This window comes from Orycteropus afer, unplaced genomic scaffold (assembly GCF_000298275.1).
Source record: "Orycteropus afer afer isolate SDZICR_OR568_19922 unplaced genomic scaffold, OryAfe1.0 scaffold00297, whole genome shotgun sequence".
NCBI lineage: Eukaryota > Metazoa > Chordata > Mammalia > Tubulidentata > Orycteropodidae > Orycteropus > Orycteropus afer.
In genome coordinates this window covers 1,109,027-1,128,577 of record NW_006921884.1, presented here as the reverse complement: position 1 = coordinate 1,128,577, position 19,551 = coordinate 1,109,027, and the positions used below count along the sequence as shown (strand labels likewise).

Here is a 19,551-nt window from a genome sequence, read left to right as displayed (position 1 = left end):
TAAAAACATGGCATCAGGATTGGAGGAAGAATCATTAACAACCTGAGATATGCAGATGATACAACTTTGCTTGCTGAAAGTGAGGATGACTTGAGGTACTTACTGGTGAAGTTTGAAGAATATGGTCTGCAGTATGGATTACGGCTCAATATAAAGAAAACAAACATCCTCATAACTGGACCAATGAGCAGCATCACAATAAATGGAAAGAAGATTGAGGTTGTCAAAGAATTCACGTTGCTTGATTCTACAATTGATGCCAATGGAAGCAGCAGTCAGGACATTAGATGACGTATAGCATTGGGAAAGTCAACCACGAAGAAACTTTTTCAAGTGCTGAAGAGCAAGCTGTCTCCTTGAGGACTAAGGTTCATCTGACACAAGCCATGATATTTCCAGTCACCTCGTATGCATGTGAGAGCTGGACCGTGAATAAGGAAGACTGAAGAAAATTTGAGCTTTTGAGTTGTGGTGCTGGTGAAGAATGCTGAAAGTACCATGGACTGTTAAAATATCTAACAAATCTGTCCTGGGGGAACTGCACCCAAAATGCTCCTTGGAAGCGAGAATTGCCAGACTTTGTCTCATCAATTTTGGTCATGTTGTCAGAAGGGACCATTCCCTGGAGAAGGATGTCATGCTTGGTAAGCTGGAGGGTCAACGAAAGAGGGGGAGGCCTTCAACGAGATGTATTGACACAGTGGCTGCGATGATGGTCTCAAGTATAGCAGGGATCGTGGAGCTGGTGTGGGATCAGGCCATGTTTTGTTCTGCTGTGCATGGGGTTGCTATGAGTCGGAAACGACTTGACGGCACCTCACAACAACAACAAATTCCTCTTGATGGTATCCCACATGAATCTTAGGCTTCTTCATTATGTTTTGATCTTTTGTCTGATTGATCCCTTAGAAAGTAGTATTGAGGTATTTCTCTTCAGTCTCATTAATTCTGTCTTCCTTTGATTCAATTCTACTTCTTTGTCCATTTGATGTGTTATCTGTTTCTGAAATCTTAATCTTTTGAATTTTTGTTTGTTGTTTCTGTATCATTTCTAATTTTTTGTTTATTTTATTAATTTTTCATATTGTTTTCCCAAATTATTCTAGAGTTTTGTTCATATTTTCTGTAATTTTGTCAAAGTTTTCCTTGATCTTTTCAGTGTTTTCCTTGATCTGTCTCTTGATCCATTGAAGGTACCCAAATAAAATTCTTATAAATTCTTTATCAGGGAATTCCAGTACTGCTTCTTCCTCAGTGGTATTTTCCAGATTTTTATCCTGGTCCTTTGTTTCTACTATTTTATCTTCCTTTTCTTGTGTGGGCTGTGACAGTCTGTTGTCTCTAAGACATTGTTGTGGTGTTGGATTTATGTTTAATTTGTGGTTGTATGTTGGTGTGATTCATGCAAGATTTTTTTTTTTTTCCTTTATTTTGTTTTGATATATCTGTGTAAGCAGCGTACTGTGCTCCTCTACTTACTAGTTGTTAGTATTTAATCTCTCACTCCTATTTCCTGGTGGGTATGGTAGAGAATGAGAGCATGTACAGATTTATGTTAGCTGTTGTGGTAAATAAGGCTGTATGTCAAGTTGGCTGGGCCTGATTAAATGTCAGGGCAGCTGGATGTAGTTATCCCCATGGTGAGATTGGTAATTAACTCCATGGTAGAATCTACTGGAGAAGGTGAGTAGCTACTTTGGGATTGGGGGTGCTTCCAGTGTATAAGAAGCAACTTTGAGGAAGGTCTCCAGCTGATGGCATGCTTGAACCTGCGTGTAGCTGAGTCATAGTTCAGCAGCTCGCCATGTTGCCCTGTTAATCTTGGGACTTGTAATGGACTTGAATTAATGACCTGCTGTGTGGTTTGGTAATATCAGCACTGTGCCTTTTCATGTGTTGACCTAGGGTTTGTCAGCCTCAGCAGCCAGCAGCTGCCTGACTGAAGAAAAGCCTCTAACTTCAGTGGGCTGAGAGCAAGAGGCAGAGATGAAGCCCAAGGTCCAGGGGCTTTCAGGCAGACCCTGGAGCCTGGCACTTTGAAGTCAGGCTTAAAGCTTTCAAAATTGTAAGAGAATAAACTCCTATTTGTTTAAGCCATTCCATCTGTGGTATATTCCTGTCAGAGCAGCACTTTATGAACAGCTGTTCATAAACAGCAGTTGAGGGTGAGTTGAGCTGGTGTTGGCCACTGTCTCTTGCCAGTCAGTTGGTGAAAAAACACCAGTGTTCCTCACTCAGTGGATGGGGCTGCAGGAGGTGCAAGCATAGTTGGGTGATGTGGAAACAGATTTTGTCTCCCACTCCAACCAAAATAAATAAATGAAATAAAATAAATAAACTAAAGCAAGAGAAGAAAAACAAAAACCGTAAAAACAAATGGGAACTATCGCAAAAGGAAAAAGAGAAATGCAATAAATAATAATAAGAAGTTTCAAAATACATTAAAAAAGAATAAAGGAAAGGTAATGAGAAAAAGAGAAAAAAAAAAAAAAAGCCACAATATCTAGGGAGGGGGGAATGAGATAAAAGCACAAGAGTAAAAGGTTAGGGAAAACTGCAAAATGGAAAATACGGGATGGGAAGAAATAAAAGAAAGAAAAAAAAGAAGGAACCAGGAAAAGGGAAGGGGGGAAAGAAAAAAAAAGAACAAAAAAAATCAAGAACAAGGGACAGGAAAAAGGGGGGAAAAGGAGGAAGATTAAAAACAAAATAGTTTAAAAACCAACAAACAAAAACAGAACTGCAGATGGTGGGGCACTACACCCAGGCTGTGCCAGAGCAGTGACTGGGATGGAGCCCCTGCAGGTCAAGAAGGTGGGTGGAAGCAGGGGGATGGCCACACCCCTGTTCAACAAAAAGACATGTGGCACATGAGTAACAAGGGGAGTATCCTATCTCTCCAGTCATCTGTTTCCAGTGTGGTTGCCCTTGCCATTCTTGACAGGCAGAGCAAACTCTAAGGTCTCAGTTCAGGAAAGAATGCCACCAGCACATACTCAAAAAGGCTGCACTACCTGCTTGGAAACATCCAAAATGGCTGTGTCCTCAGGACAGCTACTGGCAGTCCACAGGTCCACCTGTCCCCCTCCTAACTCTTCTACCTTCTGGTTGTCAGGCACCAAAGCAGTCTTTGCTCATGCAGCCTTGGTGAGCAGAGCTGATTCTTAAGTTGCTGTCAGGATATATTCAAAATGGCCATGCCCTCAGAGCAGCTGGCCATGTGCAGCTCAGTTTGTCTCCTTACTCATTGTTTTGTTCAGTTTCTTCTACTAGTTGGTATTTAATCCACTTCTTTATCCTTCTTTTCAAAGATCAGGGTTCAGGATCGTCTTCTGCATTGATTTCAATTGGTGTCTCATTGCTTTGTTGCAGAGGGTCTGTGTAGCTTGTCTATTCTGCTATCTTGCTGGAACTCCCAGTAACTTGTTTTATATAAGGTATCAGTTTAGTATGAAAAATGTTGATTTTCTTTTTGAATAACCTAGGTGTGCTTCTGGCTTTGTGTCTCAGGTGAAAAATAATGAATACATTTTATATGTAATTTCTCAGTTCATTCTCAGGTTATGTTCTAAAAATTGTGCACAGCAAAGCTTTTTCTCTTCATTGTTATTATAGCCCTATTTAGTTCAGTAACTTATAGCATCAATGAACATATAAAAAAGACAGCCATTAAGCCCTGATTTCTATATATTTGACTTTATGTGTGTGTGTGTGTGTGTGTGTGTTACACTGCAGCCATGAATTCTTAACTTTTAAAGCAGTAAGCATTATTGTTAAGAGTGAAGGCACTGGAGTTAATCTAATGACACTAGCATTCTGATACTACCAGTTTCTAGTTGGGAAACTTCATCCAAGTAATTTATTTACTTTAATTTTTAAATGGGGGATAAAAATAAACCTAAAAGGGTTTTTAGGTTATACTTTTTTTTTTTTTTAATTGTGATCTTGGTGAAAATTTACAGAGCAAATTCACTTTCCATACAGCAGTTCACATACACTTTGTCTCATGACATTGACCACAATTTACCACAATGCAACAGCTCCTCTCCCACTTCCTCCCCATAGTTACCTTTTCCCTGTGTCCATCCCTCCATGCACTCCTGCCCTCTGAGCTGTCTCCCTGTGCATAAACAGCCCTTTTTCCTCCCATGATTGTTCTCTCCAAGGAGTGTATCTACCTCAGGTAAATGTTCAGCTCATATGCCTGTCTTTTCTTTGGCTGGAAGGCACAGGTGTGGGCTCAATTCCAGACCTGAAGGGCAGCTAGGGGCCATAGTCTCAGTGATTCCACCAGGCTCTATTGGACTAGCAAAACTGGTCACCCTCCCCCCCTTTTTTTTCTCCAAATGATTTTGAGTTTTGTTTCACATTGTTCTCCCTCTCTATCAAGGATCTCCTACATAGATCTCCTTCGTAATGGATGAGAGTGGTAGCTGGGCACCATCTAGTTCTTCTGGTCTCATAGTTGTATAGGCTATAGATCGGATGGTGTACCAGTCGCTAGGACTAATTGTTTTCATGAATTTTGGTTTTCTTCATTCTTCTTTTCTCTGGATGAGGAAAGACCCATCATTGCATCTAGATGGCAGCTGGCTAGCTTTCAAGATCCCAGTCGCTACTTGCCAAAATAGGAGGTGAAACAATGTTTTGTTAGTATGTTATGCCAATTGAGCTTGATGTACCCTGTGAATATGGTCCAGAGCCCACAAGTTCAACTACTCGGTCCCTCTAGGTAGCTGGCTGTGACCAAGCAGTGACTACAACCTTGCCCCTTGTCAGCTCTACTATACACCTGGGTATTCTGATCATTCACATAAACTTATAGGACCATTGTCTGCCAACCTTATACATGTTCTTGGATACACTCCCCATTTCATAGACATACCTAATGGTTCAGCCTGGCCATCCAACTATCCACTGGTATCTCATTGTTGTTTTGATTTGCATCTCTCTAATAGCTAATGATTGTGAGCATTTCTTCATGTTTTGGCCAGCTTCTTGTATTATTTGCTCAGCATACAGATTGAATAAATATGGTGAAAGGATACAACCCTGACACACTCCCTTCCTGATTTTAAACTATGTAGTATCTCCTTGTTCTGTTAGAACAGCAGCCTCCTGGTCTATGTACAGGTTCCTGATGAGCACAATCAAGTATTGTAGAATTCCCATTCTTTTCAATATTATCCGTAATTTGTTATGACCCACACAATCGAATGCTTTTGCATAGTCAATAAAACACAAGTAAACATCTTTCTGGTATTCTTTGCTTTCAATGAAGATCCATCTGACATCAACAGTTATATCCCTCATTCCATGTCGTCTTCTCAATCCAACTTGCATTTCTGGAAGTTGCCTCCCAATATATTGCTGCAATTGTTTTTTGAATTATCTTCAGCAAAATTTTAGTTGCAGGTGATATTAATGATACTGTTAGATAATTTCCACATTCTATGGAGTCAATTTTCTTTATAAAGGGTACAAATATGGATCTCCTACAGTCAGTTGTCCAGGCAACTGTCTTCCAAATTTCTTGGCATAGATGAGTAAGTAACTCCAGCACGGCATCCATTTGTTTAAACATCTCAGTGGATATCCTGTCAAGTCCTGGAACCTTGTTTTTCACCAATTCCTTCAGTACAGCTTCAACTTCTTCCTTCAATACCAATTGATTCTTGATCATATGCTACCTCCTGTAATGGATGAGCATCAATCAATTCTTTTTAGTACGGTAACTATGTATTCCTTCCATCTTCTTTTGATGTTTCCTGCATCATTCAGTCTTTTGCCCATAGAAACATTCAATATTGAAACTCAAGGCTTGAATTTTTTTCTTCAGTTCTTTCAGTTTGAGAAATGCCAAGTGTGTTCTTCCCTTTTTGTTTTCTAACTCCAGGTCTTTGCACATTGCATTATAATAATTGACTTTGTCTTTTTAAACTGCTCTTTAAAATCTTCTGTTCAGCTCTTTTATCTTGTCATTTCTTCCATTTGCTAATCTCCATTCAAGGACAAGTTTCAGAGTCTCTTCTGACACGCATTTTGAGCTTTTCTTCCTTTCCTGTTTTTAAATGACCTTTTGTTTTCTTCATGGATGATGTTCTTGATGTCATCCCACAATTCATCTGGTTTTGGGTCATTGGTGTTCCATTCATCAAATCTATTCTTCAGATGGTGTCTAAATTCAGGAGGGATATAATCAAGGTCATATTTTGGCTCTTTGGATTTGTTTTAATTGTCTTCAGCTTTAACTTAAACTTGCTTATGAGTAGTTGATGGTCTATTCCACAATCAGCTCCTGGCCTTGTTTTGGCTGAAGATATTGAGCTTCTTCATCGCCTCTTTCCACAGATGTAGTTGATCTGATTCCTGTGTATTCCTTCTGGCAAAGTCCACATGTGTAGCCACCATTTGCAGTGAATATTTATTTGCAATATTTGCAATGAATTTGCAATGAATAACTTGTTGGTCTTTCAAAATTCTATCATGTGATCTCCAGCATCATTTCTATCACCAAGGCTATATTTTCCAACTACCAGTGATTCTTTTTTGTTTCTAACTTTTGCATTCCAGTCACCAGTAACTGTCAACATGTCTTGATTGCATGTTTTGTCATTTTCAAACTGCAGAAGTTGGTAAATATCGTCAATTTCCTCATCTTTGGCTTTGGTAGCTGGTGTGTGAATTTGAATAATAGTTGTATTAACTGGTCTCCCTTGTAGGTATATGGATATTATCCTATCACTGACAGCCTTGTACTTCACGATACATCTTGAAATATTCTTTTTGACAATAAATGGTACACCATTCTTCTTCAACTTGCATTCCTGGCATAGAAGATCATATGATTATCTGATTCAAAATGGCCACAACCAGTCCATTTCAACTCATTAATGCCTAGGTTATTGATCTGTATGTATTCCTTTTCATTTTTGACAACTTCCAATTTTCCTAGATTCATACTTCATACATTCTGTTGTCATACATGCTCATACATTCCATGTTAATGGAGGTTTGCAGCTATTTCTCCCTATTTTGAGTTGTGCACACATCAACAAATGGAGGTCTAGAAAGCTTTATTCCATCCACATCATTAAGGTCCGCTCTACTTTGAGGAGGCAGCTGTTACCCAGTTGTATTTTGTGTGCCTTCTGACCTGAGGAGTTTATCTTCTGGCACTGTATTGGACAAAGTTTCAGGGCTATTCATAAAGTTTTCCAGTAATACATCAGACATTATTTCACTGCTATGCATAAGGTTTTCACTGGCCAGTTCTTTGAGAAGTGGATGGCCTCTTCCTTCTTCCTTGTCTGTTATAGTCTGGAAGCTCCACAGAAATCTGTCTACCATGGGTGACATTGCTGGTATTTGAAATACTGGTGACATAGACTTCAGCTCACAGCAACGTGCAAGTGACCACAGTATGACAAACTGAGAGATAAGTGGTAGCCATAGAATGTATTTCCTCTTTTACTTATCTGTCCTTTTCTGGTTTTCCTGCTAGGATGTAATCCCCAAGAAGGCAGATATTTTCAACTCCTTTGTTCACTGACTAGTTCCCTTGGGTCCAAAATAATGCCTAGTATGTTTTGTTGCATAAATGAAAACACTGTTATTTTGTTTTCTAAAAGAGTTGTGCCAATTATCATATTTATGTTTTCCTACTCAATGAAGAAAGTTATCTAATTTATTAGAACCAATATTTTCACCCGTGGAGCTCAATAATGTGATATTCATTCTCAATAATATATATAGCTGAAACAAATACAGATGCATTTTATTTTCTGGAACATGGTTCATGCAGAGAGAGCTTTCTGGGTAAGACCACATACCTCCTCCTGGTGGCCTATGAACTTCATAGTTACAAAACAAAAGTGGCCACACTTTTCTCTTTGTATCTCTTCTCAATGTACATATCTCTTATCTATATATCTGTCAGGCTTCATGAGTCCAGAATTAAATTAACAGAAATCTTTTTTTCATGACACATTATCATCATCTGTCCACAAAGTATTCTCTTTTGCTCTATTTATTTATTTTTCTAATATTTCATATTATATTTCTCATATTTCATATTATAAGGAATATGAAAGAAGTCACCCCATAGAAAAAGAAATACTTGGGTAAATATATTTGGATGCTTTTCCTTAATATTACCCATACGCTTCTACCCAAGATTTGTAGGAATTCTATATAACCCTTTTGTCTATTATACTGTGACTTATCTTTTCATTTAAGATATATTTTCATCAGTAAGTATTATTGATTTTGTAGTAATAAAATTTAAAAATAACTTGACCTCCTTTTGGCATAATAAAATGACTATGAAGCATTTTAGGTTAGTGCTTCTTCTATTCTGAATTTTGTACTATCATTGCTCATTATTTCACTTTTGTAAAATTATAATCTCACAAAACATATAATAATATTTTATAGGTTTACATATCATACAATAATATGTAATGATTTACATACCTCCAGGTGGACTAATGCTTTCGATGTCAGAAATAAAACTTGGAAATCTTTAAGATGAAATACAGATGGACATGGCATATCTTTCCTTTTATATCTCACTGCCGTCAAGTCAGTTTGACTCATAGAGACCCCTCCTTGGGTTTCTGAGGCAGTGTCTCTACAGAAGTAGATTGCCCACTCTTCCTTCCAAGGAGTAGCTGGTGAGTTTGAACAGCCAGCCTTCTGGTTAGCAGTTAGATGCCTTAGGCACTATGCCAGCAGAGCTCCTCTCTTTTATATAAGCCTTTAAAAATTTCTCTCAAACATATTATACAGTTTTATTTATATCTTTTGTTAGATTTATTCCTATATATTTGATATTTTGATGCTATTGTAAATAGTGTTTAAAATATTATTTCTGCTCCCTCATGCTTTTCTTGGAAGAAAGAAATATAACTCATGTTTTCATGTGCATCTTTTATCCTAAGGCTGTTTTAAATGAATATATTAATTTTAGAAGTTTATCTGTTGATTCGTTTGGATTTTTCTCTCTATATATATATGAAATCATGTTGTCTGTGACAGATGATAGTTTTAGTTCTTCCTATCCTATTATCTTTTATTATGTTTTTTCCTTCCCTCTAGAATAGTATAAAACGGCAATATTTTTAGAAGGCTTTCTTGTTTCATTTCCCCTGTCAGGAGGAATTGTTTCCATATAAGCATTAAATATGCTTGCAATAGACTCCTTTGATTAGATTAAGTAAGTTCCTAGCTTGCCAAGGTTTTTTTTTTTTTTTTAAATCATGAATTAGTGTTGAGTTTTATTAAATGATTTTTAAAATAATTATATGATTTCTCTTCTTTATTCTTTTAATGCAGTGATTTGTACTGATTTTCAGATGTTAAACTAATTCTTAATCCTAGAATATATCAAACTTGAATTAATTTATTAATGGTTTTTTTTTTGGGAGGTTTCCATTTTTGTTCAAGTGAGAAATGGCCTTTAATTTTCTTTGCTTATAAAGTCTTGTCAGAGTTCGGTATTGATGTGATGCTGTCATCATATAACAAGTTGGAAATCATCCCCTTATTTTCTGTTGTCTGGAAGAGTTTGTGTAAAATCATGCTATTTTTTCCCCATAAATATTGAGAAAAAATAACTATTGAAGCCACCTGGGCCTGGAGCTTTGTTTAAGTGGAATTTTAAAATCACATTATAAAATTTTAAAATATCTTTAGTGAAATTAAGGCTTATGAGACCATCTATTTCAACTTCTGTGAGTTTTAGTATTTTTAAGGAATATGTCTATTTCATCTAATTTATCAAAATAATTGCTCTAAAGTTGTTGATAATAATATGCAATGAGCCACTTTTGATTTATATGGCCCTGCTCTCCACTCCCTGCTTTGGACAGTGTTGTTAGAGGTCTGAAAACTTTTTTTTTTTTTTTTTTTAAACCTACTTATAGCACTTTGCTCTAGCTTTGCCAATTTTCTCTATAGTATATTGTTTTCTATTTTATGAACTTTTATTCATTGTCAGTTTATCATACTGTGGTAGCTTATATGTTGCTGTGATTCTGGAAGCAATGTTGTGGATATTTCAGTAGAGCTTCCAGACTAAGAGAGACTAGGAAGAAGGATCTGGTGATTTACTTCCAAAACAAAGATCATCAGTGAAAACCTTCTTGATAGCAGTCGAACACTGTCTAATCTAGTATTGGAAGATGAGCCCTTAAGGTTGGAAGGCAATCAAAATAAGACTGGGGAAAGAATTTCTTCCTCCAAGTCAAGTCAGCTTTCATGAAGTAGATGTAGTAAAGCTTTTGGGAACTTCATTTGTTAATGTGGCACAGCTTAGAATGAGCAAAAATAATTGCAAGCATCCGTTAGTAATCAGAACATGGAATGTACAAACTATGAATCAAGGAAAGTTGTATGCTGTCAAAAATAAAATGCAATGCTTGAAAATCAATAACCTAGGCATCAGTAAGCTGACACAGACTGGTATCAGCCATTTTGGATTTGATGATCCTATGGGATGCTATAGTGGAAATGAAAAATTGAAGAGGAATAGCATCACATTCATTATCAAAAAGAACATTTTGAGATCAATACTGAAGTACCATTCTGCCAATAATAGGATAATATCAATATGCCTACAAGGAAGACCAGTTAATATGACTAGTATTCAAATTTATGCATCAACCATTAATGCCAAAATTAAAGAAATTGAAGATTTTTACCAAATTCTGCATTCTGAATTTGATCAAGCATGCAATCAAGATGTATTGATAATTTGAGTCATAGTACTGGTGATTGCAATGTACAAAAAAAGAAGAAGGATCAGTTGTTGGAAAATATGGCCTTGGTAATAAAAATGATGTCAGGCAGAGCATGATAGAATTTTGCAAGACTGACGACTTACTCATTGGAAATATCTTTTAACCAAACATGTACGGCAACTATATACATGGACCTTATTGAATGGGATACAAGGAATCAAATTAACTACATCTGTGTAAACAGACAATTGAGAAACTCAATAGTATTAGTCAGAACAAGGCCAGGGACCAACTGTGAAACAGACCACTTATTGCTCATATGTAAGTTCAAGCTGAAGCTGAAGAAAATTAAAACAAGTCTGTGAAAGCCGCAGTCCAAACCTGAGTATATCCCACCTGATTTTAGAGACCATCTCAGGAATAGATTTGATGGACTGAACACTAATGATCAAAGACCAGATGAGTTGTGGGATGATATCAAGGATATCATACATGAAGAAAGCTAAAGACAAGAAAGGAAAGATCAAAATGTATGTCAGAAGAGTCTGAAATTTTGTCTTGAGCATAAAGTAGCTAAAGTGACTGGAAGAAATGATGAAGTAAAAGAGTGGAATAGGAAATTTCAAAAGGGCAGCTCAAAAAGACAAAGTAAAGAATTATAATGAAATGGACAAAGACCAGGAGTAAAAACATCAAAAGAAAAGAACATGCTTGGAATTTCTCAAGCTGAAAGAACTGAAGGAAAAATTCAAGCCTTTAGTTGCAATACTGAAGGATTCTATAGGCAGAAAATTGACACAACATACATCAAAAGAAGATGGGAGGAATACAGAGTCAAATATCAGAAAAATGTTGTTGATGTGGCAACTTTTCATAAGGAGCTCTGGTGGTGCAGTGGTTAAAGCATTGGGCTGAAAACCAAAAAATTAGTGGTCCAAACCCATCAGCTGCTCCATGGGAGAAAGGTGAGGCAGTCTGCTTCCATAAAGATTTATAGACTTGGAAACCCTATGGGGCAGTTCTACTCTGTCTTATAGAGTCATTCTGAGTCAGAATTGACTGGATGGTAGTGGATTCCATAGTTTTTTTGGTTTCCATAATGTCAGAGGTAGCATATGATCAAAAACTGATGGTACTGCAAGAAGACCTCCAAGCTGCATTGAAAATACTGGCAAAAAACAAGGCTCCAGGACTTGATGGAATACCAATTGAAATGTTTCAACACTGGAAGCACTTTCACATCTATGCAAAGAAATTTGGAAGACAGCTACCTGGCAACAATTTTGAAGATATCTATACATGTGTCCATTCAAAAAAAAAGGTGACGCAATGGAATTAAAAAATTATTGCACAATATCATTAATATAACACCCAAGTAAATTTTTGCATAATTCAAAAATTATTGTAGCAGTATACAGAGAGGGAACTGCTTGAAATTCAGATGGCTGGAGAAGAGGATGTAGAATGAAGGATATCATTACTGATGTCTAATGGGTCTTGGCTGAAAGCAGAGGATACCAGAAAGTTGTTTACTATGTTTTATTGACTCTGCAAAAGCATTCAACTATGTGGATCATAACAAATTATAAAAAAAAACATTGAGAGGAATGAGAATCCCAGAATACTTAATTGTGCTCATGAGGAACTTGTACATACATACACCAAAAGAAAATATTGAAGTGGATTTCATTTTACCTGGATCCACAGTCAACACCCATGAGAGCTGCAATTAAGAAATCAAATGATGTATTGCACTGGGCAAATCTGCTACAAAAGACTTACCTAACATGTTAAAAGCAAAGATTTCACTTTGAGGACTAAGGTGGGCCTGACCCAAGCCATGGTATTTTGTCTCACATGCATGAGAAAGCTGGATGATGAATATAGAAGACCGAAGAAGAATTAATGCATTTGAATTGTAGTATTGGTGAAGAATATTGAAAATACCATGGGCTAACAGAAGGTCAAACAAATCTGTCTTGGAAGAGGTACAGCTGGCATGCTCCTTAGAAGCCAGAATGGCCAGACTTTGTCTCCCTTACTTTGGTCAGGTTGTCAAAGGAACTATTCCCTGGAGAAGGCTATCATGTTTGGTAGAGGGTAAGAGAAAAATTGAAAGATGCTCAAAGAGATGAACAGACAGAGTAGCTACAATGATGGGGTCAAGCATAGCATGGATTATGAGGATGGCTTAGGACTTTGCAATGTTTCTTTCTGTTGTGCATAAGGTTGCTATGAGTCAGAACTGACTTGATGGCACCTATCAACAAATCATTTTAAACAGCATGGTGGGGGAGTGACAAACAACTTTTGTATAATCCCAGAACCCTCTCACAATCATGATTAACAATTTGGTTTATTTGCCTTCCAATTGAATTTGCTATACAAATTTGAACTTTTTTTTTAGTTAAGTCAAATATGATAGTTTCATGTCATTAATTATATAAAAAAAAGTCTATTTCATATCCTCTCTATCTTTGTAAGAGAATCCTTCCACTATGTGCCCAGTGGGGCAAATTCTCCAGCTTCCCACCTGCCTGCCTCACCAGGAGTTTTTCACTATCAGGGGGAAGAAATGCCATGTTATTTGTTCTGCCTTCTGATATTATGTGTGAAGTTAATTGAAGGAAGAAGGGAAAGAAGGCAGAAATTCTTATCCCATTTTGGGGTTGGAGAACAGATTTCTTAAATAAAAAAAAAATCTAAATATTCTAAGTGGATTTAGCTTTACAGAGGAATCCACTATATCCCAACAGGGTGGTACCAGTCTGTCAACATTCAGACTGTAGCTATTTGCCCTTTAATTCTTTGACCACCTAATTCCCAAATTATACTGTAATTATCAAGTATCTTCTCTTAAATCTTTTAACTTACAATGTACTATTATTATTTTTTCATACCAAGACTATTTCTGAAGATGATTTAAAATAACTGAAATTTGATACATTTTAAAATATTTTATTAGTGTATGACATAATAGATACTGAAAACATTAATTGGTGGATAGAATTTTAACATAAAACAGTAGAATAAATTTGTTTTTATATTTAATAGCATCAATTATATAATACCTTACTTTATTTTTCATATACTTCCGTAGTGATACTGCCTTGGCAACCCAAGGAGGGGTCACTATGAGTCGGGTCCAACTCAATGGCACATAACAACAACAACATCATTTTCTTTTATTCTCACAAAAATTCAGCCATGGCCAGTATTATTTTTTGCCATTTCAGTTTCATGAGTACTCACTTCCGTCAAGTTGAGTCTGACTCATAGTGATCCTGTAGGACAGAATAGAACTTCCCCATAGGGTTTCCCAGTCTGTAAAACTTTACAGAAGCAGACTGCCTCATCTTTCTCCTGTGGAGTAGCTGGTGGATTGGAATAGCTGACCTTTTGGTTAGCAGCCAAATGCCTTAACCACTGTGTCACCAGAGCTCCTTTCACAAGTATATCACTAACCTAATTTTCAATTCTTTACTTTTTCTGTTTTAACATATCACTTTATATAAGCATGTATGTATGTATGTATATATTTATAATGTATGTCATATATATTCATTATGAGTATTTTTCCTTTAATTATAAAATTTTAATATTTCAAAGTAAAACAAAATATTTTAATGCAGATGAATCTTAAAATTCAGCATTTTCAGAACATACAATATCATGGCTAGTGTACCTTTGCATGATTTCTGACAGTTTTAGTCCATTTAACCCCAGGGAGTCTAAACCTGATGTTGTTCATTACTGTCTATACTTTTTGGAATTACATTTTCACTCCGTCTTACAAATTTATCAATATTATTACTGCATCTTACACAATTTTGAAGTGTTAGCATTTATTTTGAATCATAAATTGCTTTGTATTCCTTTTATTATGTAACAGCATAATAGGAAATATAACCATATAATAAGGAAAATGCCTTACTTGTATGATTACCCACTGCTCGTGTTAATAGATATTTCATAAAAACACAAATGTGTTATCATCTGAAAGCATATCTTGCCTCCTCTTCTTCAGGAAAATGTGAAAAACATTTTCAGTGCATCAAATTCTAAGCAATCTAAGTTTTACATGCTGGGAGAAATGCTTGTTATGTTCAGTATATTGTAAGAACAGTGATTTTCAATCCATTATAAGAATACCTGTCTCTTAAATTCAGGTATCATTCTGTTCATTGTGTACTCTATCAGGGAAAGCAGCAGGATTTAGCTTAGCTAATTTTGGTTCAGCTATTTCTGGAATATCAAGAAAGACTAAATATGCAATCAAAAATATTGATGTGGCAGGAAGATTAACTCTAACAGCAGAATAGAGATGATTTTTATACTAAATAATCTTGAAATATAGCATTTAAAAATACAGGTAATTAATTCATTTATATACACAAAAGCAAAATTGGAGGGGGTCCCTAGATCAGTGATGTTCAGTAGGAGAATGTGACACATGCTTACAATTTAAAATTCCCAGTTGTTACATTAAAAAGCAAGTATAAATAGATTAAATAAATGTTAAGCATATATTTTATTTAGTCAATTATTTCCCAAATGTATCATTTTGATTTGTAATCAGTATAAAAGTTATCAGTAAGATATTTTACATTATTTTCTTATGAATTCTTTGGAATCTGACATATAATTTAATTTCTAGCACATCTCAATTCATACTAACCAAGTTTCAAGGGCTAATAGTTGCCATATCAATAGCACAGCCTTGGATTATTGTCTTCATAGGATTTTGGTCATTTATTTCAGTATTTATATCATCTCTCATAGTGCTTGGAACATAGTAATATTAAATGTTTAGAGAAGAAAAAAGAAGCAAACGAAGTTAACTAAAGAACTTCGTCGTCAGATAGAACTACTTGTCCACTGTGGATGACCTTGTGAAGAGACCAAACTCAGCATTAGTTTTAAGAAGGAAGATATTTGTATCTATCTTTCAGAATTGTTGCGAAAGAATAAATGGGTGGTACAAATGGTTAATATGATCAGCTGCTAACCAAAAGGTTTGAAGTTCAAGTCCACTCAGAGGTACCTTGGAAGAAAAGCCTGATGAGGTACTTTTGAAGTATCAGCTATTGAAAACTCTGTGAAGCATAGTTCCACTCTGACAAACATGGGATCACCGTGAGTTGGATTCGACTCTACGGCAACTGGTGGGATTTAACATAGTTAAAACACCTACTTGGTTTCCTTCTATGCCGTTTCCTTTCTGAAATCTGAATTAAGTCACATATTAAATAACTTGGTCTACTTGTGTCAACATTTACTGTCATTATCGTTGTTATTGAGTCACTTCTCACTCAAAGTAACCATATGTACAACAGAACAAAATATTGCCTGGTCCTGAACCATCCTCACAATTATTGCTGTGTTTCATCCTTTTGTTGCAGCCACTATGTCAATCCATCTCATAGAGGGCCTTCTTTCCCTGACTCTCTACCAAGTATGATGTCTACTTCTATTAGATTTTATAAATTACCCCCATCAATTAGGGTAATTTTTCACTTACAAGTGAATGGAAAGGAAAGAGCTAGTATCAGAGAGTGGGAGGTTCTTGGCGTCAACATTATATAGCCAAGGACAATTATGTTAAATTGCTTAGCATGCTGTGCGATTAATTGCCCGTGATTTTAGTTATAAATCCTTAATTTATAAAACAACCTCTAAACATGCATGCCCACATTGAGATATATAAACATTTTGGTAAATACATTTTAGTCTGATATCAAATTTAAAATTTTTATCACACAGTCTCTTCAAATCTTCTCACATCCCTTCTACTCAGGTCTTGCCCATGACTCAGGAACTTGCAGAAGGAAATAGAGGCATGACCTGTTCTTTTCTTTCCTACACACATATCCATAATATGACATACATGGAGAAATGTGCAGAAAGCCTGAATGTATGGTGCAGCTAAACAGGGGATCCCTGTTTGGGGTTTAATGCCCTGCAGTCATCACCTTGAAATCCCTGATATTTTTAGCTTGAAATTAGTGTTTTATAAATAAAGTCGGGTGGGATAATGTAGCAGGCACTGGAGATTTTGAACCTTAGCTCACATTTGGTCACACCACCTATCACCCCACTCACTTCATGGGACAAGTTCTTAATCATTCCTCTGTTCTCGCCTAGTTGCTTCAGCTGCCCTCTGCCCCCAATAGGGTCCTGGGTGCAGGAACAAAGAGGGCTGGAGCTGAGTGAACACACCATGCACACCTACGAGGGTCTGTATTTGCCTGGCACAACAGTATGACAGATTAAGAAAGAATGCTTAAGAATTGCAGAAGTTTTTTCTTGTTTTGTGAACAAAGGGCTCCCCACTTTCATTTGTTATTAGGCCCTGCAAGTTATGTAGCTTGTCCTGATATGATGTAACCAGTGGCTGAGGAGTTGATTTTGACTCATGGTGACCTCATGTGTTTCAGGGAAGAACTGCTCTGTTGGGTTTTTAATGGCTGAATTTTAGGGTATGGATCACCAGGTCTTTCTTCTGAGGTATTACTGGGTGGGTTGGAACCTCCAACGTTTTAGTTAGCAGCTGAGTGTTTTAACCATTGGCACCACCCAAGGTTCTTCTCTCATGTGCTATAATGAATAATTATAATTATAAAGATAACTTTGTGTAACCACTATATGATACAATGTCAACACTCAGTCACTACTCTGTTGCCCTTTTCAATCAAAACACTCTTATTCATTTCTCAGAATTAACTATTATTCTTGGTTTTGTAATAGTTTCCCTGCTTTTCTCTATGTTGCCCATTTTTTAAAATTTATATAAATTAAATCATACTACATGAATTTTTGTACCCTACTTGTTTTGGTTGACATTGCTTATAAAATTATGCTGAGTAAAATAAGTCAATCACAGTAGAACAAACACTGTAGACCAAAAAAAAAAAAAAAAAAGTCTTTGATGCTATATAACTAAACACACCCACCCCTAAAAAAACAAATAAATAATAATAAAAATATAACACTGCCATCAAGTCGATTCCTACTCATAGTGAACCTCCAGGACAGAGTAGAATGGCCCCCATAGAGTTTCTGAGGCTGTAAATCTTTACAAAAGCAGATTTCCTCATCTTTCTCCATGGAAAGTCAATGTTTGAACCACTGACATTTTAGTTAACAATGAAATGCTTAACCACTGTGTTATCAGAGCTCCTGCATACTGCTTTTACAGCATACGATATAAACAAGCTCTGGTGGCGTAATGTCTAAGGCATTTGACTGCTAACCAGAAGGCTCGTGGTTCAAAGCCACTAGCCTCTCCTTGGAAGGAAGATTGAGCAATCTACCTCTGTAGAGATACCACCTTGGAAACCCAAGGGGGAGACTTTATGAGTCAAAATCGACTAGACAGCAGTGAATGGTCCCTTTTGATAACATGACCAAAGTAGGTGAGACGAAGTCTGGCCATTCTTGCTTCCAGGGAGTATTTCGGCTGCACTTCCTCCAGGACAGATCTGTTAGTTCTTTTAGTAGTCCATAGTACTTTCAGCATTCTTCATCAGCACTACAACTCAAAAGCATCAATTCTTCTTCGGTTTTCCTTATTCATCGACCAGCTCTCACATGCATACAAGGAGATTGAAAATACCATGGCTTGTGTCAGGTGCACCTTAGTCCTCAAAGTGACAGACATCCTTGCTCCTCAGCACTTGAAAGTGGTCTCTTGCAGCCAACTTGCCCAGTGCTATAGTCATCTAATATCCTGACTGCTGCTTCCATTGGCATCAATTGTAGAACCAAGCAATGTGAAGTCTTTGACAACTTCAATCTTTTCTCCATTTATCATGATGCTGCTTAAAGGTCCAATTGTGAGGACTTTTGTTTTCTTTATATTGAGATGTAATCCATACTGCAGACTGTATTCTTCAGTCTTCATCAGTAAGTACTTCAAGTCTTCCTCACTCTCAGCAAGCAAAGTTTTGTCATCAGTGTATCACAGGTTGTTTATGATTCTTCTTTCAATCTTGATGCCATGTTCTTCTTCTTATAGTCCAGCTTCTCAGATTGTTTGCTCAGCATACAAATTGAATAAGTATGGGGAAAGAATACAACCCTGGCACACTCCCTTCTTGATTTTAAACCATGCAGTGTCCCCTTGTTCTGTTCGAACAGCAGCCTCCTGGTCAATGTACAGGTTCCTCATGAGCACAATCAAGTGTTCTGGAATTTCCATTATTCCCAAATGTCATTCACAATTTGTGATGATCCACACAATCAAATCAAATCAATAAAACACAAGTAAACATCTTTCTGGTACTCTTTGCCTTGAGCCAAATCCATTTGATGGCAGTTCTGATATCCCTTGCTCTATGTCCTCTTCTGATAATCTAGCCTGCACCTCTGGAAGTTCTCTGTCAATATACCACTGCAACAGTTTTTGAATTACCTTCAGTAAGATTTTACTTGCATGCAATATTAATGATATTATTTGATAATTTCCACATTCTATGGGATCACCTTTATTTGGAATGGGTACAAATATGGATCTCTTCCAGTCAGTTGGCCAGGTAGCTGTTTTCCAGATCTCTTGGCATAAAAGTGGAGTGAGTGCCTCCAGCGGGGCATCCATTTGTTGAAACATCTCAGTGGGTATCCTGTCAATTCCTGGAGCCTTGTTCTTCACCAATTCCTTCAGTGCAGCTTCTAATTCTTCCTTCAGTACCATTGGTTCTTGATAATATGCCACCTCCTGAAACGGATGAAGATCGATCAGTTCTTTTTGGTACAGTGACTCTGTGTATTCCTTCCATCTTCTTTTGATGTTTCCTGCTTCATTCAATAT

At 36.7% G+C, this 19,551-nt stretch overlaps 1 protein-coding gene across 1 annotated transcript in view; it reads left to right on the top strand.

Annotated features, from left to right (window-relative positions):
* The window catches only part of IQCM (IQ motif containing M), a 735,830-nt gene that overhangs the window by 142,228 nt on the left and 574,051 nt on the right, over nucleotides 1-19,551 (top strand). The window contains exon 7 of the mRNA XM_042782394.1: nucleotides 2,028-2,041. Within this exon, the coding sequence (XP_042638328.1) occupies nucleotides 2,028-2,041 (14 nt within the window). The remainder of the gene's footprint in view (nucleotides 1-2,027; nucleotides 2,042-19,551) is intronic.